The sequence below is a fragment of the Tupaia chinensis genome, unplaced genomic scaffold (genome assembly GCF_000334495.1).
Source record: "Tupaia chinensis unplaced genomic scaffold, TupChi_1.0 Scaffold000511_1, whole genome shotgun sequence".
NCBI classification, from domain to species: domain Eukaryota; kingdom Metazoa; phylum Chordata; class Mammalia; order Scandentia; family Tupaiidae; genus Tupaia; species Tupaia belangeri.
Window position 1 is genome coordinate 1,923,089 of NW_006160024.1, and position 23,138 is coordinate 1,946,226.

The following is a 23,138-nucleotide window of genomic DNA, read 5'->3' on the forward strand; positions in this document are numbered from 1 at the left end:
AGGGAAGAGCACTGGAAAGAATATATAAGGGACTATTATGAACAATCTTATGGAAGTACATTGATCCGTTTGGGTGAAGTGGACACAGATTTCTTGAAAAGTACATCTAACACAACTATTCTAGTCTTAATTCTAACTCTAACTTGATACTACTAAGTCTGAATAGGCTTATATCTATTAAAGAAATTGAGTTCATCATTTAAAATCTTTCCACAAAGCACCATACCCAAATGGTTTTACTAGTGAATTCTTTCATATATTTAAGGGAGAAATGTTCCAATTTAACACAAACTCTTTAGAATATAGAGGATATAGGAATACTTCCCAAAACATTTTATAAGGTCAGTACATCTTTTTTTTTTTTTCTTTAAATAATTACTCCCTTTATTTATTTATTTATTTATTTAAATTTAGATTTTCTCCCTTTAACTTTATTTATTTATTTAAATTTGACCTGAGAGGTAGAGAGAGAGAAAGGGGGGGGGGGTGAGGGTGGGGAGTGAGAAAGCAACTCACCAGATCCGGAGCTTGAATTGCGGTCAGTCATGTGGGAGTCTAGCACCCTTAACCATGCCACCTGCCAGCTCCATGGTCAGCGGTACCTTAGATGCCAAAGTCTCTAAGAAAATTATTACAGACTGTTATCATTAATGAGTAGACATAAAAATTCTTTAAAAGTATTAGTAAATAAGGGACCAGCAATTAGAGTAATGGCTGGGTTGCGGGACTCCCATTTAGTCGACCATGGTTCAAGTCCCAGACCCAGAGGTGTAAACTCACGCCGGGTGCGTGTGCATGCATGCTCAAGATCCCGAGAGGAGAATGGAGAAGGGATTGGAGCGTGGCCATCCTCCCTGGGGGGGGGGGGGATTTCTCGCTTTCTTTCTCTCTGTCTCTGTCTGGTGAGCGCACGCGCCCTATAGCAAAAACCTCCCCAAAAAAAGAAAAAAAAGTATTAATAAATAAAATCTACCAAAATATAGAAAAGTAATCATGATGAAGTACATGCTACCCCATGATAGCAACCTTATGTAACTTTTCAAAAGATCACTCAGTATAATTCATCATATTAAAAGAATAGAGAAGAAAAAGAACATATGTATCTCAGTAGATACAGATTTAACAAAAGGAAAAATTCAGCAAAGTAATTGTAGAATGGCATGAAAAACTCGACAGCTAAAATCATGTCTGACGGCAAAATAATGAATGCTTCCCTTCCAGGACTGGGACCAAATTAAAAGATATCTACTCACCACTGTGATTTAGCACCATGTAGGAGATCGTAGCCAGGGCAAAGCAAAAGCAGAGGCAAAGCAAACAAAGCCCCAAAGAATGTAAAAGTCATAAAGTGTAGAAAGGAAGAAGTAAGACTATTTGCAGACAAAAGATTTTATGTACAGAAAATTGTAAAAAGCCCACAGAAAGAAAAAGTACAGCAGGACTAGTAAGTGACTATAGCAAAGACATTCTCTTATTTACAGAAATTGCTGCCTTCAGACTAACTGAAGGAATGAAAAACTAAACTTCTAACATTATTTACAGTGCCTGCAAAAAATAAAATGTAGGAATAAATTTAATGAAATAGTATGCAAAACCTCTGCAATGAAGGCTACAAAACAACACAGAAAAATTTCCCAACATAGAAATGTAGGGACTTAAACTTTTTTTTTTTTGTTTTGTTTTTGAGAAGTTTTTGCTTTAGGTCGCATGCACTCTCCAGAAAGACAGAGACAGAGAGACAGAAATCCAGAAATCACCCCCAGGAGGAATGGCTATGCCACAGTCCCTTCTCCTCTGCTCTTCTCCCAGGATTGTGGAGTGATGGCTATGCCACAGTCCCTTCTCCTCTGCTCTTCTCCCAGGATTGTGGGCACGCACCCACATGCCTGGTGTGAGTGTAAGCCACCAGATTTGGGACTCGAACCACAGTCAACTACATGGGAGTCCAGCGACATAGCCATTATGCAAACTGCTGGTCCCGGGGATTTAAACTTTTTTTCAAAGAATTATTTTATTTAACTTTATTTATTTTAATAAGACCAGAGAGGGACAGAGTGAAAGAGAGAGAAAGTGAGAAAGTAAGCTGCCAGGTCTGGGATTCAAACTGCAGTTGGCCATGTGGGAGTCCAGTGCCCTTAACTCCCATACCACCTGCCAGCCGGCAATGATTTAAACACATTTACGAATTGGCACTCAGTATTGTTAAACTGTTGGTTCTGCAAACTGTCATATAGATTGAGTACAATCCCAATCACAATTCTAGCTGGCTTATAAAAATACAGATGTAGGGACAACTAGGGGTGGTTGAGGCAGCTGGGTCCCACATGGCCAGCTACACGTTTTGAATCCTGGACCTAGTGGCTTAGAAAACATTCCAGGCACGTGTGCATATGTGCTCAAAATCTCAAAAGGAGAATGGAGAAGGGATTGTGATGTGGCCGTACCCCCTGGGGGTTGCCTTTTCACTTCCTCTCTCCTCTTTGTCTCTTTCCAGTGAGTACATGTGCCCTATAGCAAAACAAACCACAATTTTTCAATGCAAATGGTTAAAGTGATTCTAAAATAAATATAGAAAAGCAAACGACCTGGAAGAGCCTAAACGTTCCAGTAGTTGTGACATGGATAAATATTGAAAACACTATTGTAAGTGAAAGAAGCCAGTCACAGAAGATCGCACCACATATTGTATGATGTTATGATAGGTCCAGATATGTGCCAACCATAGAGACAAAGTAGATTCATGATGGTCCGAGCAGAGAGAGTGGTAAAGTGGTCAGTAGGAAGTGGCTACCAATGGGCATGGGGGTTCCTTTTTTTTTTTTTTTTTTTTTTTACCGGGGCATGTCCCCTTTTTTTTTTTTGTCACAGGGCATGTACACTTGCTAGAGTCAGACAGAGAGAAACAGAAAGTGAGAAATCACCCTCTAGTGGGGATGGCCACGCCGCAGTCCCTCCTCCATTCTCTTCTCGGCATCTTGGGCATGCACACACACATGCCCAGTGTGAGTTTAAGCCACCGGGTCCTGGACTCGAACTGTGGTAGACTACAGAGGAGTCCATAAACGCAACCATTACGCCATCTGCTGGTCCCAAGGAGTTTCTTTTTGGAGTGATGAAAATCTTCTGGAATTAGCTAGTGGCAAAATGGTGACATAACTTTGTGGTTATCCTAAAATCCACTGAATTAAACACTTTACAAGGGTTCATTTTATGGTTTGTAAATTAAATCTCAATAAATTAAAATTAGTGAACTTACACAGATTGAAGACATGATTTCAAGTTATAACAGTCAAGAAAATGTGATACTGCCATAAGGTTAGAGAAATACATGAATATAGCAAAACAGAGTTTAGAAATAAACTGAACTTGGGCAGACCCATGGACCGATTAAGGGAACTGGATCCCTTATGGTCAACCCTGTGGTTCAAATCTCTGACCCAGTGACTTGGAAGACATACCTGGCACGTGTATGTGCATGCCCCAAACCCTCACAGCATAGAGAAATGAGGGAGAAGGAACTGCACCATGATGCCCCACTGGTGGATGCTTTTTTTCCTCCTCTTTCTCTCTCTCTGGTGAGCATATGTACCATCTGGCAAATTAAAAAAAAAAAAAATTATTGGGTGTTGGAAAAGTCTTGACGTATTTTTTTCCTATGGTTTTCTATGCAAAATGCATCTTGACTTCTGACCACAATATATTAATTTAGTGGCCAGATGATTTTTGACAGAAGCAGCAAGACGGTCTGAGGAAAGAATATTTTTCTTGAGAAATAATGTTGGAACAACTGGATCAACGTATGAGAAAAAACAATCAGTAGCCTTTTACTGGACATCTCAGTAATTAATTAAAAATGGATCCTAGACCTAAATGTAAAAGCTTAAACTATAACCCTTCTAGAAAAAAACAAGTCTTCTTGACCTTGTCATTTGTTAGGACATTTAGAATTTAAAATTCAGGGGAACCAGCAGTTAGCGTAATGGCTATGTCGCTGGACTCCCACGTAGTCGACCGTGGTTCGCGTCCCAGACCTGGTGGCGTAGAACTCACGCCGGGCGCATGTGTGTGCGTGCCCAAGATCCCGAGAGGAGAATGGAGGAGAAGGGATTGCGGCATGGCCATCCCCCCTGGGGGGTGATTTCTCGCTTTCTGTCTCTATGTCTCTCCCTGTCTGTCTGGCGAGCACACGCGCCCTATAGTGAAAAAACCTCTGCTAAATAAATAAATAAATAAATAAATAAAATTCAGTGAACTTTATCACTGTCTGCTTGGGCTGACTCCGTGGCGCAGTGATAATGTACTTCTCAAGAGAAACTGGGTCACTCAGTGACCACGGTTTGAATCCCTGGTCCAACCGGAAACATGCCAGGCGCACACGCGAGTGCCCCTGCTCCGATGGGATGGAGGACTAGAGGAAAGGGACCAGCCCCTGTGGAGGGCGCTCATCTGTCTCAGGTGCACACACACACACATGCATCCTGTCAGAAATAAAGGGAGAGGAAATGTTTTTAAAGCGTGTTCATCCAGAGAAACTTAAGATGAAAAAGCTACAATACATAAATCTGACAGAGGACTTAGATCTAGAATAAGTAGAATTCCTGTAGATCCATAAAAGGTAACCCCATTTTAACAATAGACATAAACCTCGAAGAGACACTTCATTTGCAAGAAGACATCAGAACGGGCAATAAGCACATTAAAAGTTGCTCTGTACAATTGGTCATTGGGAAATGCAAGCTAAGCCTATAATGAGACGCTACCCCACATCCACCAGAATGGTTAAAATTAGGCAGACACAACATGAAATGTTGGAGAGGATCTGGAACAACCGTCAATACGTTTCTCATACTCTGTGGGAAGGAATATGAAGTAGTCCGATCCCTTTGGAAAACCATTTGACAGTTCCTGATAGAGCTAAAAAATGCACCTAATGTACAGACCGGTCATTCCACTCCAAGATTTTTACCTGGAAGAAATGAAGCAGATGACTCCAGAAAGACAGTAATGTTTACAGTAGCCTTACAATAGTTCACAACTGGAAATAACACAAATATACGTTAATAGATGAGTGGATAAAAAAAAATGGTGATGTCCTTACACAGTGGAATACCACTTAGTAATAAAAAATAACTAGCACTCTACAAGGAGAGTGAATTTTTAAAATGTTTTGTTGTATGAAAGTAGACAAATTCAAAAGAATATATATGTTTTGAAATACTGCATAGTGTTTTCATAATACTAATTTCTGCAGACTTTTTGAAGACATCGCGTACTTTGTCCTTATTTGGCTGTTAAATGTGATGCTATAGGGACCAGCAGATGGCGTAATGGTTATGTTGCTGGACTCCCACATGGCCAACAGCTGTTTGAGTCCCAGATCTGGCAGCTTGAATCTCATACTGGGCCTGTGTGTGAGTGTGGCCAACATCCTGAGAGGAGTATGGAGGAGAAGGGATTGCAGTGTCGCCATCCACCCTGAGGGGTGATTTCTCACTTCCTATCTCTCTTTATTTCTCCAGTGAGCATACAAGCCCTATAGCTAAAATCTCTCTAAAAACAAAAAAGTGACACTATAAAGGAAGATAATATTTTATAATTTTGCATATATTATCTGTAATGTTTTTATTCTAGCTGAAGGAATAAAGTTAAGAGCCTCAAAAACAGTTTCTAATGGAACAGCCAAACCTGCTACTTCTGATAATTTTGTAAGTATTCCATGAATTTAATAGACTCTCGGTTTTTAACACTTCATAAATGTATAGGAGTGTCTTATTTGTCGACTGTTGGAACGTTATTACTATTCTGTGTGCACGTGTGTACAGGTGTTACTGTCTAGAGGTGCTCGTTAAACCCCAGAACTGTGGACTCTCTTGAAGATCCTCACTTCTCAAGTGCCCTTCCAAGATCAGATGCATAAGCATCCTTTGGGGCCTTCTTAGAAATGTAGACTCTTAGGCCTACTCCAGGCCTGCTGAGTCTCAGTCTGCTTCTTAACAAAATTCCATGGGTGACTCATGCATATAAGTCCTGAAGGACAGATGATAGGTAAAAACATTGTCATCTGTCAGATTTGTTAAATTCTTCAGTTTATATTTTTACTTTTTTGAGATTTTTCGCCATTGGATATGCGAACTCACTAGAGAGAGGCAGACAGAGGGAAAGTGAAAAATCAGCCCCTGGGGGTTATGACCATGCCACAGTCCGTTCTCCTCCTTTCTCCTCTCAAGATTTGAAGCGTGCACACACATGTCCTCAGCATTATTTTCATCCTGCTCGGCCTGGGGCTCAAACCACTGTTGGCCACATGAGAGTCCCATGCCTTAACTACCACACCACTTTTTAATTTTTATTTTTGGTAATGTAATTTTTATTTTTAGTAATGTAACTATTCTTTAAAATGTACTAATTTTATGGTCATTTAACTAAAACTTTTTTTAAATGGCAAGAGTTTTAGTTGTCCAGTGTTAGAACTATTACATTTTCAATTGGTTAGGTATCATCTTCTCGTTTTAGGATATATCTTACTTTACTTTAAAGCTCAGTATTTGCACATATGTCAAGGAATATGCTTTTACTTCTCTAACTTAATAAGAACAGCGAGCTCTTACTGAGAAGTCAGAGATCTTACCTCTCACTGACTGACTTCTACCTGAGACCCACAGAGCATTTTGTTCTTAATCCTGGCTAAGGTGCTTTGTTCCTCTGGGGGTTGGCAAAATGTAACTCATTCCTAGGACCAGGGCATTCCATGGAGCTACGTACACAACAGAGAACATTTTTTATTTTATTTTTTTTTACATTATAAATCAAAATATTCAGTATACCTTTCATTTTAACTCCTTCAAATGAAATACTATAGCAAGTTTCTGTTTAAAAAAAAAATTATTTAGGGGCCAGCAGGTGACGCAATGGTTAAGGTGCTAGACTCCCATGTGGTTGAATCTGGTTTGAGCCCTGGACTTGGCGACTTGAAACTCATACCTGGTGCTTTTGCGTGTGTGTCTGAAATTCCGAGGGGAGGATGGAGGAGAAGGGATTGCGACACAGCCATCTCCCGGGTGGAGCGGCATGATTTTCTCACTTTCTGTCTTTCTGGCAAGATACATTGCCTATGGCAAAACTCTCTCAAAAATTTTTTCTAGATACCCCAGCTCCCTGCTTTCTTTTCCTATCTTATGTAGGGAGATGAGCATAAATACGAGCTCTACAAAGAAGTAAGCTTTTCTAAAGTTAAAATATTTGTACCATCGTCTTTTTCTATTGAAAAATTATAAACTCATGATACAAAAATTTGAACCAATTAGAAATGAATAGGAAACCAAGAAAAGTCGATACAAGTCAATATTCTTTATGTTTTATGTCTTATAAAAAATTGACTCTCTGTCCTGGTTCCTCAGGACAAAATAACAGTTACATGTCTTACCAACCAAGAATAAATACGAAAATCGGAAACCCTGTTTTTGTTTGCCTATTTAAGAAAACACAAGCATAATTTCTGTGTGGCATAAATCCCAGCTTCTTAGGACATAGATGGAAACTGAAAGAATGTCATACATTTGAAATTAAATTCTTAAATTACATATATATATATACATACACACACACACACACACACACACATATATACACACACATTCTATTACTACTCTCAGGTGCTATTAATCAAATGCTAATTATAAATATTTATTTCTATAGGATGAAGATTTGAAGTGGGTGGAAGAAAATATTCCCTCTTCGTTCACAGACGTGTAAGTATTCTCTTAAAGTCTGTGTCTAAAGTTGAGGCTGTGGTTTAGAGTGGTGGCTCTTATCCTTTGTCGTGTACTTTTCAGACCTCACACCACCATGTGTTTCTTGTAGGCCCCATCGCCAGCAGAGGCCAATTTACTTCTATTTTTTAAAATTTTTTATTATTATCATAATTTTGTTTATATTACATTGAAAAGCAAGAGAACAAATAGGCATGACATTAGTGGAATTCGGATATAGTTTATTACCTGTTGATGATGACGCGTATAGTATTCTCAGTTTACTTCTTAGGAGCTGCGAACACACGAAGCCCAGGCTTAGGCTCTTTTTCTTTCCCTCTTCACTGTGCACCAACTCTTTTATTTTTTTTAGAAGTTTTAGAGAGGTTTTTGCTATAGTGTGTGTGCATTCGCCAGAAAGACAGAGACAGAGAAAAAGCAAGAAATCACCCCCCAGGGGAGATGGCCATGCTGCAATCTCTTCTCCATTCTCCTCTCGGGATCTTGGACACACATGCACCAGCACCCTGTATGAGTTTAAACCACCGGGTCCGGAACTCAAACCATGGTCTACTACATGGGAGTCCAGCGATATAGCCATTACGCCATCTTCTGGTCCCATGCACCAACTCTTTTAAACCAGTGGCCTAGAATCAATTTCAGGTTTCGTTATTCTGTTGTTATCAGGATCATTTTATTTATTTAATTATTTTTTTAGAGAGAGATTTTTGCTATAGGGAGTGTGCACTTGCCAGAGAGACAGTGAGAAACAGAGGCAGAAAGTGAGAAATAAATCCCCAGGGGGAGGGGCGACCAGCAGATGGCATAATGATTACATCGCTGGACTCCCATGTAGTCAATCACGGTTCAAGTCCCGGACCCAGCAGCTTCAACTCACACTGGACGCGTGTGCATTTGTGCCCAAGATCCTGAGAGGAGAATGGAGGAGAAGGGATTGTGGTATGGCCATCCCCCCGGGGAGGTATGTGTGTGATTTCTCACCTCCTGTCTCTGTCTTTTCGATGATTGCACATGCCCTATTGCAAAAACCTCTCTTAAATAAAAAAGAAAGAAAATCTCGAGGTAGGGGTGAGGGATGGCCATGCTGCAATCCCTTCTCCTCCATTCTCCTGTCAGATCTTATGCATGCACACACACATGCCTGGTGTTAGTTATAAGCCACTGGGTCCTGGACTTGAACCGTAATCAACTACACGGGAGTCCAGCAATGTAACCATTACACTGTCTGCTGGTCCCTCATTTTATTTTAACTTTCTTTTAACTTTTTCTATTATGGAAAACTGCAAACATATGGAAAAGTTAATTAACTAATTAATTAATTTTTGGAGAGGTTTTTGCTATAGGGTGCATGTGCTCGCCAGAAAGACAGAAGACGAGAAATCACCACCCCACCCCACTCCTACCCCCCAGGAGGGATGGCCACATCACAGTCCCTTTCTCCTCCATTTTCCTCTTGGGATTTTGAACATATATGCACATGCGCACACACACACACACACACACACACACAGAGTTTGTCATGTTTTTCAAACTGCTGGGTCTAAGACTCGGACCATGCTTTTGATCATGCAAGATCTGGTCACTTTAACCACCATTCAGCCCTTTAAGAGAGATTTTTGCTATAGGCTGTGTGTGCTTGCTGGAGATCCAGAGAGAGATGGACAGAAGCGAGAAATCATTCCCCCCGGAGGTCTGGCCACACCACAGTCTCTTCTCTTCCATTCTCCACTTGGGATTTTGGGCACACACGCACATGCGCCCAGTGTGAGTTTTAAGCCAAGTCCAGAACTCAAACCACTGTCAACTCTGTGGGAGTTTAGCAATGTAATCATTATGCCATCTCCTGGTCCCAATTTTTTATTTTAATTTACATTTAATCAGATAATATCTTTACAGTGTACAACATTACTTTTTCCAGCATGAATATCATGAATATCAGTCAAGCCAAAGACATTACTGTATACATTATCATCAGCAAGTAGCTTTTCATTTTTTTGCCCATTAAACCTTGTTCTCCTCTCTCTCTCTATTACTCACCCCTTTATTAGCCCTGTCCTGCTATCTCTAATATCTACAGTTGCCCTCCCTGGCAGATATACCTTCCAAACTCAGTTTCTGCCATAGAGTGCAGAGAATCAGTACATATTGGGACATAAAGTCTGTCTTTCATAGACTGGCTTGCTTTGCTTAGCATTAAGTCTTCCATATTCATCTACTTTGTATCAGATGTCAGGGTCTCTTTTTTTTTTATGGCTGAGTAGTATTCCATAGAATATATATGCCACATTTTTTCCATCCAGTCATCTGTTTTTAGATATTTGGGTTGATTCCATGTCCTAGCAATTGTAAATAATATTGCAATAAACATGGGTGTACAAGTGTTTTCTGACTGAAGGTTTTTCTATCCTTTGGGTACATGCCTAAGAGTGGAATTACTGGGCCATATGGAGTTCTTTTTGTAGGTTTCTGAGGAATCTCCGTATCAATCTCCAAAGTGGTTGTATTAATCTGTATCCCCACAGCAGTGTAGGAGAGTTCCCTTATTACCCTAGCCGCGCCAGCACTTATCGTTATTTATTTTTTTAATTTTTGCCATTCTAACTGGGGTTAAGTGGTATCTCATTGTGGTTTTGATTTACATTTCCTTTATGATAAGAGATGTCAAGCATATTCTCATATGCTTTTGGGCCATTCGTATGTCTTCTTTAGAGAATTGTCTGTTCAGCTCATTTTCCCATCTTTTAATTGGATTGATTCATTTTTTTGTGTGGGTAAGCTGCTTGGGGTCCCTGTATATTCTGATTATCAGTCTCTTGTCTGAGGTATAGTTTGCAAATATATTCTCCCACTCTGAGGGTTTTCTTCTCACTCTACTTACCGTTTCTTTGGGTGTGCAGAAGCCTTTCAGCCTAGTATAGTCCCATTTGTCTATTTTTGGGATTATTGCCTGTCCTCTAGAGATTGTCTTTAAGAGGTCCTTGCCTACTCTAAGGTCTCCAAGAGTTTTTCCTGTGTTTTCCATTATTATTTTTATAGTTTAAAGTTCTATGTTTGGGTCTTCAATCCATTTTGTTAGTGGGTGACAGAGAAGGATCCAGTTTCTTTCTTCTACAGGTGAATATCCAGTTCTCCCAGCACCATTTGCTGAAGAGATTTCCTTTTTCTCACTGTATTGTCTTGTGACCTTTGTCAAGGATCAGTTGGCTGTATGTTTTGGGGTTTATTTGAGGGTTCTCAATTCTGTTCTATTGGTCTACCTGTCTATTTTTGTGCCAATACCATGCTGTTTTAATTGTCACAGCTTTGCAATATGTTTTCAGGTTGGGAAATGAGATGTCTCCTACTTTATCCCCTAGCTCTGTATTACTTTGGTGATATGGGGCCTTTTATGATCCCAGCAGATTTTTTGATTGTTTTTTCTCTGTTTCTGTGAGGACTATCTCCCGTAGCTTGATTTGAATTGCATTAAATGTATAGATTAGTTTGGGTAGGATTGACATCCTAATTATATTCTTCCAATCCAGGAACATGGGATGTTTTTCCACTTTTTTGTATAATTTTTCATTTATTCTCCTAGTGTTTTATAGTTTCCCTTGTAGAGATCTCTGACGTCTTTTGTAAGATTTATTCCTAGATATCTTATTGGTTTTGTGGTTATTGTAAGTGGGATTTCTTTCTTTAATTCTTTCTCAGTTTGTCCACATAAAAATGGTATAGATTTTTGTTTGTTGATTTTGTATCCTGCCACTTTACTATATTCATTTATAGTAAATGAGATTTTTTGGTAGATTCTTTTGGATTTTATACATATAGTGTCATACCATCTTTAAGTAGAGATAATTTCACATCTTCTTTTCCTATTTGGATGCCTTTCATTTGGCTCTCTTGTCTAATTGCGTTGGCTAGAACTTCCAGTACTATGTTAAAAAGGAGTGGAGAAAGTGGGCAGCCTTGTCTTGTTCCAGTTTTTAGTGGAAAAGCTTTCAGCTTTTCTCCATTCAGTGAACATTAGCTATGGGTTTTTCATAGGTGGCTTTTATTGTGTAGAGGAATATCCCTTCTATTCTGTTTTTGCTGAGATTCTTTTTTTTTTTAGAGAGAAATTTTTGCTATAGGGCACATGCACTCACCAGAAAGACAGAGAGAGACAGAAAGACAGAAAGCAAGAAATCACCCCCCCAGGGGGGATGGCCATGCCACAGTCCCTTCTTTTTTTTTTTTTTGTTTGTTTCTATTTTGTTTCCCTATTTTTTTTTTCTATAGGGCGTGTGTGCTCTCCAGAGAGAGAGAGAGACAGAAAGACAGAAAGCAAGAAATCACCCCCCCAGGGGGGATGGCCACACCGCCATCCCCTCTCCTTCATTCTCCTCTCGGGATCTTGGGCATGCACGTACACGCCCCCAGTGTGAGTTTAAGCCTCCGGGTCCGGGACTTGAACCGTGGTCAACTATATGGGAGCCCAGCAACATAGCCATTACACAAACTGCTAGTCCTCCTTCTCCATTCTCCTCTTGGGATTTTGAGCACACATGCACACATGCCCAGTGTGAGTTTCAGCCCGCTGAGTGCAAGACACAAACTGCAGTGGACCGTGTGGGAGTCCAGCAAAGTAACCATTATCCCATCTGCTGGCCCTTTGCTGAGAGTCTTAACCATGAAAGGATGTTGTATTTTATCTAATGTTTTTTCTGCATTGACTGATAAGATCATGGGAAGGGGGGGAGGTTATTTGTTTGTTTGTTTGTTTTTAAGAGTTTTTTAAAACCTACTTGAGCATGGTGTATAATCTTTTTAAATATGTTGTCAAATACGATTTGCTAATGTTGTTGAGAATTTTTTTATCTGTATTCATCAGGGATATTTGCCTGAAGTTTTCTTTTTTGTCATGTCTTTGTCTGGTTTTAGAATGAAGATGATGGAAGCTTCATAGAATGAATTTGGGAAGGTTCCTTCCTTTTGAATTTTTAGAAGTAGTTTAAGGAGAATTGGGGTTAGTTCTTCTTTAAAAGATTTTTAGAATTTAGAACTAAAGCCATCAGGACCTGAGTTCTTCCTTGTTGGTAAACTATTACTGATTCAGTCTCATTGCTTGTTTTGGGTCTGTTCAGACTTTCTATTTCTTCCTGGTTCAATCTTGGTAAGTTATATGTATCCAGAAATTTGTCCATCTCATCTAGGTTTTCTTGTTTGTTGGCATATAGTCACTCATAGTATTCTCTGATATTTTGTATTTCTGTTATATCCATTGTAATAATGCCTGTTTTCATACTGATTCGATTTATCGGGTTTTTTTCTCTGTTCTTGATTAATCTAGCTAACAGTATATCAGTTTTGTTTATCTTCTCTTGGTTTTGTTTATTTTCTGTATAGTTCATTTATTCTCTATTTCATTTATTTCTGCGTGAATCTTTATTATTTCTTTTCTCCTGGAATTTTTAGGGTTTTTTTTGTTGTTGTTGTTGTTTTTCCAGTTCCCTGAGTTGAGTTGTGTCGTTGTTTATTTGGCACCTTTCTGCTTTTTTTCTTGTGGGCACTTATTACTATGAACTTCCCTCTTATGACTGCTTTTGTTGTATCCCATAGGTTATAAACACTTGTTTGTTCATTATCTTTGGTTTCTGTGAACCTTTTGATTTCAGTCTTAATTTCTTCTCTAGTTGTAAAGTCATTCAGGAGAAGGTTGTTTAGTTTGCACCTTTCTGCTTTTTTTCTTGTGGGCACTTATTACTATGAACTTCCCTCTTATGACTGCTTTTGTTGTATCCCATAGGTTATAAACACTTGTTTGTTCATTATCTTTGGTTTCTGTGAACCTTTTGATTTCAGTCTTAATTTCTTCTCTAGTTGTAAAGTCATTCAGGAGAAGGTTGTTTAGTTTCCAAGTGTTTGAATTTTTGAGGGCTCTTTCTGTAGTTGATTTCAAGTCTGATTCCATTGTGGTTGGAAAAGATGCTGGATATAGTTTCTATACATTTGAATTTGTAAAGGCTTGTTTTGTGCTATATCATATGGTCAGTCTTTGAAAATGTTCTATGTGGAGGTGAGAAAAATGTATTTTGTGGTGGTTGGGTGAAATACTCTGTAGATGTCTGTCAAGTCCATTTCATGTATGGTATCATTTAGATCTTGTATCTCTTTGCTTATTTTTTGTCTAGGTGATCTATCCAGAGGAGACAGTGGAATGTTGAGATCTACAATTATTGTGTTACAGTCTAGCTCTCCCTTGAGATTTAACAGCCTCTCTTTCATGTATTTAGGTACTCCAGTTTTGGGTGCAAGTATTATATCTTCTCAGTGAACTAGTCCTTTTATAATGTCCTTTGTCTCTTCTTACATCTTTCATCTTAAAGTCTATTTTGTCTGATACCAGTATCAACTACTCCAGCCTTTTTTTTTTGTTTTTGTTTTCCATTTTCATAGAATATCTTTACCCAGCCCTTCACTTTCAGTCTATGTATGTCCTTATCAGCAAGGTGTGTTTTTTGTAAGCAGCATATAGATGGTTTCTGTTTTTGTATTTGTTCAGCCAGTCTGTGTCTTTAGATTAGAGAATTTAATTAATCAACATTCAACATTATTATTGATATTTACAGATTTATCCCTGTCATTTTGTTAGCCATTTTCTCAGTTTGTTGTTGTTGTTCTCCTATTTCTGTTTGTCTATCTTTAGTTATTCTGATACAACACTCCCTTCAGTACTTCTTGTAGAACTGGTCTAGTATTGGTGAATTCTTCAGTTTTTGTTTAGCTGAGAATACTTTTATTTGTTCTTCCCATTGGAAGGATAGTCTTGCTGGATATAGTATTCTTGATTCAAATTTTTTTTTAATGTTTTGAATATATTTACCATTCTTTTCTTGCCTACATTTTTTGAGAGCTCTTATGTTAGTCTAATAGGATAACCTTTGTAAGTAACTTGACGTTTCTCCCTTGCCATTTTTAGAATATTGTCTTTGTCTTTAATTTATCAGTCTGACAATGATATGCTATAGGGAGGATCTTTTTGTGTTTATTCTATTTGGGGTTCTTTTTATTTCTCAGGCCTGGATTTCTCTATATTTGAAAATTTTTCAGGTAGTATTTTATGAAAGAGGTTTTCCATGCCTTTAGCAAAGTCTTTACCTTCTGGAATACCCATTATATGGATATTTGGGTGTTTCATGGTATCTAGAATTTCCTGTATTTTGTCCCCCCGCCCCTTTATTTATTTATTTATTTATTTATTGGTTGTTTTTTTCATTCTTTTTGGTGATTTTTTTTTTTTCAATGTTGGAGACTTTATCTTCAAGGTCAGAAATTCTTTTTTCTGTATGGTCCAATCTGCTTTTTAATTCTTTCTAGGAAGATTTTAATTTCTTGAATTCTTCATTTCCAGAAGCTTAATTCTTTTTAGGGTGTCTGTTTCTTTATGTAATTACTCTTTCATGTCCTGGAATGATTTTCTTATTTCCTGGAACTGATTGTTTTCTATTGCATCTCTTTGAGTTTTGTCACTATGAATATTTGGAATTCTTTTTCTGACATTTTCGTGTATTTCTCTGTGCTGCCCATTGTTGGAGAGGGACTACTATGCTCACCTGGGGAAGAGTTACCCCCTTGTTTTCTCATGTGTCTTCAAGGTCTGTGCTGGTTTTTGGTTATCTAATGAAGTATTTACTTTTTTCTATGTATTGAAGTAGATTCTGTAGTAGTGGTAGAGGAATTTCAGCCCTCGTTCACAAGCATGTTCCTGTTGGAGGGCTGTATCTCCCAGCCCAGAGCAGTTGTGGGTAGCTTCGGGTAGTGAAGAGGACACAGTGCATGGGCTTGTGCACCAAAAGTTCCAAAGATACTCCCAGGTCCCAAGTGGACTTGGGAGAGGAGGCCCGCCCAGACCAGGCTGCAACTTTTTTTTTTTTTTTTTAAACACATGTAACCATAATACCATGTGTTGTAGAGAAGCTTTTTGAAGAAAATACATGAACATAGAAAAAACAGAGTATATAATCAGTCACCTTAGGAATTTTGAGCTATTTAGGTTTCTCATTTTTTTTTTATTTTTAGAATTATTTTATTTAATTTATTATCATTATTGTTTTAAATTTGCTATAGGGAACACATTTGCAGAGAGAGGGAAAGAAAAGCAAGCTGCTAAATAGGGCACACATGCTCAGAGAGAGAGAAGGGAAGAGAGCAAGCTGCCAAATCTGGGACTTGAACTGCCATCAGCCATATGGGAGTACAGTGCCTTAACCACCAGGCCACCTCCTGTCCCCAAGGTTTCCCTTTTTCAATGTCCTGTTTAACACAAGCATTCCAGATAGCTGATTCTACAGTAATAATAGAATAGCCAAGTATGGTAATGTTTTCACATAATTGTTCTCTTCTTTCCCTGCCCTCATCTAGCTCCTATTTAGGCATTTTGAATCTAGTATGATAATCCTTTTGCCTGAAGAATTTCCCTTACATTTCTTATGATGCTGATAATGAATCTGTCATAATTTTGTCTTGAAAAGTTTTCATTTCACCTTTTTGGAAAGATATTTTTGCTACACATAGAATTCTTGGTTGACTTTTTCTTCCAGTAGTTTAAAGATTTTTCACTTGAGTGTTTCTGGCTTTTATGGTTTCAGAAAGAAGTCTGCTTTAATTCTTACCTTTATTTTATTTTATGTTTATAATTTGCTATGGGTCATATGTGCTTAGTGGAGAGAAAGTGAAAAAGCCATCTCTTATGGATGATAACCACACTACAACCCCTTTTTCATTCTCCTCTTGAGATTTTGGGCATGTACACACACGTGTCCAGTATGTTTTTCAAACTGCCCAGCCTGGGACTCGAATCACACAGTCAGTCACGTGGGATCCAGCCACCATAACCACCACACCACTTGACTAGCTCTAATTCTTACCTTTTTTCGTCTGTGTGTTACATGACCCTTGTTGTGTGAACTGACTTTCTTTCAGTCTGCTTTCAAAGTTTTTAGTTTTCATCTTTATGAATATGATCTCCCATTTGTGTCTTTGTGTGGACATATATTTCCATTTCTCTTAGCTATACACTTAGAGAATTTCTGGTTCATGTGGTAACTGCATGGTTAACATGTAGGAAACACCATGCGGTTTTCCAAAGCAGCTGCAATATTTCACAATCCTATCAGCAGTACACGACTGTTCCATTTTCTCTACATCCTTGTCAACACATGTTGTCATCTACCTGTTTGATTTTAGCTCTCTTACTGGATGTAATGCCATATCTCATTGTGCTTTTGAATAACTGAAATTTGAACTATCTTTTTTTTTTTGGAGAGGTTTTTGCTATAGGGCACATGCACTTGCCAGACAGAGAGAGACAGAGAGATAGAAAATGAGAAATCACCCCCAAGGGGGGATGGCCACACCATAATCCCTTCTCCTCCATTCTCTTCTTGGGATCTTGGGCACCTGACGTGAGTTTTAAGCCACTGGGTCTGGGACCTGAACTGCGGTCAACTACATGGGAGTCCAGTGACATAGCCATTACACTAACTGCTGGTCCCTGGAATTTGAACTATCTTGTTGGGGATAATTTATTTAAACTGATTTAAACTGAAATTCACATGCTATCAGGTCCACTGAAAATATACTATATACATTTTTTTGTGTGTGTGTGTATACACACTCTTTTTTCTTTTAAGGTTTTTGCAATAGGGTGTATGTTCTCACCGGAAGAAACAGAGAGAGTGAAGGGAAAGTGAGAAATCATCCCTCAGGGAGATGGCCATGCTACATTCGCTTCTCCTCCATTCTCGTGTGATTTGGGGCATGTGTGTACATATACCTGGCATAATTTTCACACCACCAGGTCCAGAATCCAGAATTCAAACCATGAAGTCAGCTATGTGGCAGTCCAGTGCCTTCACCACCACGTCACGTGCTCGCCCCATATATTTTATTTTATACTTACCCACGTGCTCATTAGCTCTTTCCTCTCTGTATATCTGAGAAAAGATCTTCCTCTTCTAGGTCTTTGTTTACTACTTTTTTGTAACAGCAAGTGAGTGTTCTTGGGAGCACTTGCGTATGTTCACTTCTGAAAACTTTTAACATGAGAAAGTTAATATCCCACATCCAAAATTAATGTATAATTGATGTGGCAAGACTAAGACTTCATACACAGAGAAAAATGTTTTTATACATCTATGGAAATGGGGCAAAGTTTTGCAAGCCATAGGATCATTTAAATATGAATAACCATATGATAGAGTGTATTATGAACTATTCATACTGTAGTCACTATAAATTTTGCTCACCTTTGATAAATCCTAAAGGTCAGATTAGCATAGATCATATCCCTCTTTAATGCAGTCAATTTAAGTTTTTTTAAGTCAAATTTATCCATCTTAATTTTTTTTAATTGATACATGATAATCGTAACCTTTATAGGGCACAATAATAGCCTCTCTTTTGGCTATTTTGAAATATATGGTACAAGGTTGTTAACCATAACCCCCCTACCGTGCAGTAAAACACCAAGATTTACTTTGTACCCACCGACCAATCTGTTTCTGTTGCTCTCTTTCCTGGACTCTCTTTAGCCTCTGGTAACTGCCGTTCTACTCTCTGTTTCTAGGACATCAGCTTCTGCAGGTTCCACATATAGTAAGTGAGGGCACGCAGTATTTCTTTATCTGTGCCAGCCTTCTATTACATCACGTAACGTCCTCCAGGCTTGTCTCGTTGCCTTGAATGACAGTATTTCATTCCTTTTAATGCTCAGATAGTATTTCATTGCCCCATCTTTAAAATGTATTTATCTGTGGACTTTTAGGTTGACTCTGTATCTTGGCTGTTGCCAGTAGTACTGCCATAAACATGGGGTTTTACTAAGCTTTGAGCGGTCCTTAGCCTCACAGAGGGAACTGCTTTTAGTAGTTACTGTTCATCTCTAAGCAAGGTGTTGAGCACCAGTCATCTCGGCCTGTAGTGTTGATCTTTTTCTTAACACAGGCTTCCCCCCTCGATGTTCCTTAATAGTGTAATTCCAAACAATTTGCCTCGACTCACTGTCACATCTGGTTAGTCTCCCAGGTCTCTTTCTTTTGTCTTCACCATGGGCTGTGCTGTAAGTAGCATCCTCTGGAATCGTGCATTGATAGAACTTTCATGTTGTAACTTTGACATATAGACTGTTCCTTCAGTCTGGCCCTTCAAAGTTGTCACATATTGAAGCTAAATTAAGCCAGCCAAATGTATTTATACATCTATATGTCTTTTGTTTTTATCCATATTATCTTTCCTAAACAAAGGGTATGTTGTATAACTTTCTGCCTCTCTGGAGTACCCTTCAGTAGTAGACATACAGGCAGTGGTAAGAATGATACATGAGTTGAATGCTTGATTCTGTAAATTCCACCTTCTATAATGTGTTTATTTATCTCACTTTAAGTTCTCACAAAAGTACATGATGTAGGATTTTTGTGGTTTTCTTAATCTTTTTTTATTTTGAGAATTTACTTAATTTAATTTTACTTATTACTGTTATTTTTTAATTTGACCAGAGGGAAACAGAGAGATACATTGGTCTTTTAATAACATTGTCAACCTATTTTTCTTCTTTTATTTCAGAGCTCTTCCAGTGTTAGTAGATTCAGATGAGGTAAAATATATTTCTGCTTACTTTTTGGAGCTGATGTTGATACAATATGGGAATGTATTTCAGAAAGAAATTCTGAAAGTTATTTTCTTGAAATGGTTATAAATTGAGCAGATGGAAAGACACTACAAATTGACATGTGGGTAAATGTAAAGGGATTTGTGATGAAGTATTTCAAACAGGAACAAGATAAATGCTTGATTTTAATGTGATAGAAATGAAGGCTTATTTGATGAGATTTTGATTTTCTGATTTTCTGAGATCTATAACTATATAGATAGTTGAGAAGATGTTAAGATAGCAGCTTGTCTAAATTAGTCTCTGATGTTTGTAGATGCTTTGCTAAGGTGCCAAATAAAGTTTCTTTCCCACTTCTATTTACTAAGCTGGAAATTTGAATAGAGGATGTATATTTAGGAAAGTTTTTAGGAAAAAAAACATTAGTTATGGATCATCCGAACCTTGAAGAGAGGTCCACGACAGGAGGACGTCTGGAGCGTAGGAAGTAAAGGACAGGCGCATGACACCTAAGCTCACACAGAGTCAGAACAGTGGGGCGTCAGTGACGCTGAGTAGTCATTTCTGTGGTGGCTATGGAATATGAGAGCCGCGGGAGCTCTGTTGAAAGATAAGGGAAATCCTTTTGGCACAGCATGCTGATGTGACTCCAATGGGATAGAAAGCTTTGAGAAGGCCTTGCGGCAAAGCAAGACATAGAACTCTACAGAAACATGTACCACAGAATTACTTTTATTTTTTTTTATTTTTTTGCCATAGGGTGCATGCGCTCACTGGAAAGAGACAGAAGACAGAGAGAGGGAAAGTGAGAAATGATTCCCCCAGGATGGTTATTATGCAATCCCTTTTCCTCTTAGGATTTTGGGCACACACGTCTGGCATGACTTTAAAGCCACCCTATCCAGGACTCCCAACTAGTCAGCCTTGTGGGAATCCAGTGCCTTAACTACCACATCACCCATTAGTCCCTAGAATTACTTTTCAAAGCACATCTAAAGAATTCATTTGAGGGCCAGCAAGTGGTACAGAAGTTAAGGCACTGGATCCCACATGGTCAACTGAATGGTTCAAGTTCCAGACCCAGTGGCTTGAAAAACGTGGTGGGCATGTACATGCCCAAAATCATGAGAGGAGGATGAAGGAGAGGCGATTGCAGTGTGGCCACCCCTCTTGGGGTGTAGGAGGGATGATTTGTCATTCTCTCTCTGTCTCTGTCTCTCTAGCAAGTACACATACCCTATAGCAAAACATAAAAAATAAGTTCATTTGAAAAATAATTCACTTACAATTTCAAAATTACAGATTAAGCATCCCTTGTCTGAAATGCTTGGAACCAGACGTGTTTTGGATTTTTGATTATTTAGATTTTGGTGTATTTGCCAATACATAATGAAATATCTTGGGGAAGGGACCCAAATTTAAACCCAGAATTTATTTCTGTTTCATGTATGCCTCATACATATAACTGAAGGTGATTTTATTCAGTTTTCGTATTGCAGCATTTTACTGAGACTGTCACATGAGGTCAGGTGTGGAATTTTCCACTTACGGCATTGTGTGAATGCTCAGTAAGTTTCAGATTTGGGAGCAGAGTAGATTTTGGATGCACAGCCTGTAATTCAGGAAAGTCAATCCCTGGATGAGCTGTACATCAAATCCACGTAACTGCCATTCCTGTCTCTCTCTAGCCAGCAACAAGTTAGAGTTTTCCGAGCTTCTCAGCAGATAATTACACATTGTTGGAGAGTGTAGATTACTTGGCTTTTATTTTGTGTATCTGTATTTTATATATATATCATGAAGTATATTCAGTTCCTCAAAATCGTGGCTTTTGAAAAGGTTAAATTGAGACTGTTGAAAAATTAGAAAATTTTGTTAGAATTCTAGAAGCAGCATCAACATTTTGACATGTTTCTTCTTTCTTTTCTTTAGGAAATCATGACCAGATCTGAAATAGCTGAAAAAATGTTCTCTTCGGAAAAGATTATGTGATTGAAACTCGATGAAAGAAACCTAGTTAATGGTGAGGCACTGTTTTGATTCAGCACAGGCAATTTCTACTGTGTTACCTTGGAGATCCGTGTATTAAAATGAAGGATTCAGGTGGTGGGAGGGTTTTGCAACACTTTTAAAGTGGACTCTTTATGTTGGTTTAATGTTTGTTAAATTGCCTGGCTTTGGAAGTAATCTGAGGAAAGTATTATAATAAGAATATGTGCACAAATGCCTCTTAGCTGATAGGCATATAATCTGGATTCTCTCTTTTCTCTTGAAAATATGATAATTCCAGATTTAAAAAAAAAAAAGCACTCCTATTTATTCCGCTGAGATAGATAATGTGATTCTTCTGAAGCATAGTATATCAGTGTCTCCATCTTGTGAGTTTATAGCTACTAGATGCAATTATTATTATCATTAATTTTCTTTGACTTTTATACTGAAGTGATTTGATGTTAGAACACAGGCATGTTTATATGTTTAAGTTTACCTTAAAAACAAAGACCTGTTTTTAAGTATCGCCGAGCACATCAGATCATGGAGGTGGGTCTTCTCTGAGCTCAGGGGTACACAAGTGCACAGAAAGAGAAGGCAAAAGGGTCACCTGCAAAGGTTCATTCCACCACTGTCCCCTCACTCGGGCCGTGCGTACATGTGCTGCTGCTGAGTCTGCTGGGGCCAGGTGGGGGATGCCTGGCCTCATGGCTCCCCCTGAGCACTTCCCACTGGCAGGCTGGGAGACTCATTACCAGTGAACTTTGTAGAAACAATAACTGTACCTTTAAAGATTCTTGGCATATTCTGTGTCATAATAAAACACATATTTAATTGTACAACACATCACTGTTAATCTTGTAATTAATTTCTTACCCTTCAGCCACGTTTAATACCTTACTTTGTTAGATTATGTATTTATAATATATAATTTAAAGTCTTTTTATACCCCATGTAAAAATATAGAACATTCTCAATTTGAAAGGCAATCGAATGTAGTATGATGAAAATGTGAATATTCTGCTGCTTTCATGACCAAAGATACAGGACTAGCGGACTTTTAAATTTGTGATTAAAATTAGAATCTTAAATGTCTTTTCATTGAAGGATTTCTAACCTTGTAAACTGAGAATGACTTCAGGGAATTTTGATTGAGAATACATTAAAATCTTAACCAGTACAAACACTTATATATAATCCCTAATATTTTTTTTACTGTAAAGCCACAAAACAGACTTTTTTTCTCTTTCTTTCAAAGCCTGCCTTCTGAATTTATTTGTTTACTCATTTCAGAGAGGTTAGTAAAGAAGCTTTACTTCTGGTAGTAATGTCTCTTGAAAGTATTTGTAAATGCATTTTCAATAGTCAACATTTGGAAAGTGCAGTGTTGGCAAACACGACCAAGAAAGGCATGGTTTTCAAGATGACATTGCTTTGGGACATCCCTCTATGAAAAGAACATCTGGTTTAACAGTTGTGGGCTCCATGCCTTATTTCAGTTCCTTCTGCAGTCATGGGCTTCCGCCCACTGTGTTTCCCAGCATTTGTGTCCCGTCAGGTTTTGGTGTAGTCTGCGGTTGTTTCAGAGCTGCAGGTCACCACTGCCTTCTTGTCCTTAGCATTTTGACCTAATGCCCCACTCTATATTTAGAGGCAGATTGACCCTCAGTGCATCATAGCTCTAGTTGAATTTTGAAATGCAGAATCCCAGGCTTGCAGCTAGGAGGAGCTGCAGACCTAATGAG

At 38.4% G+C, this 23,138-nt stretch overlaps 1 protein-coding gene across 4 annotated transcripts in view; it reads left to right on the forward strand.

The window, feature by feature from the left end:
- Positions 1–23,138, forward strand: part of TMEM87B (transmembrane protein 87B) — a gene marked incomplete at its 5' end in the record, with an annotated part of 76,034 nt that overhangs the window by 47,325 nt on the left and 5,571 nt on the right. For 2 of the 4 annotated variants that reach the window (XM_014590950.2, XM_014590951.2), the window contains 4 exon segments: positions 5,632–5,705; positions 7,696–7,748; positions 19,356–19,386; positions 21,334–21,424. In XM_014590950.2, coding sequence (XP_014446436.1) covers positions 5,632–5,705; positions 7,696–7,748; positions 19,356–19,386; positions 21,334–21,393 — 218 coding nt within the window. 4 annotated transcript variants of the gene reach the window in all.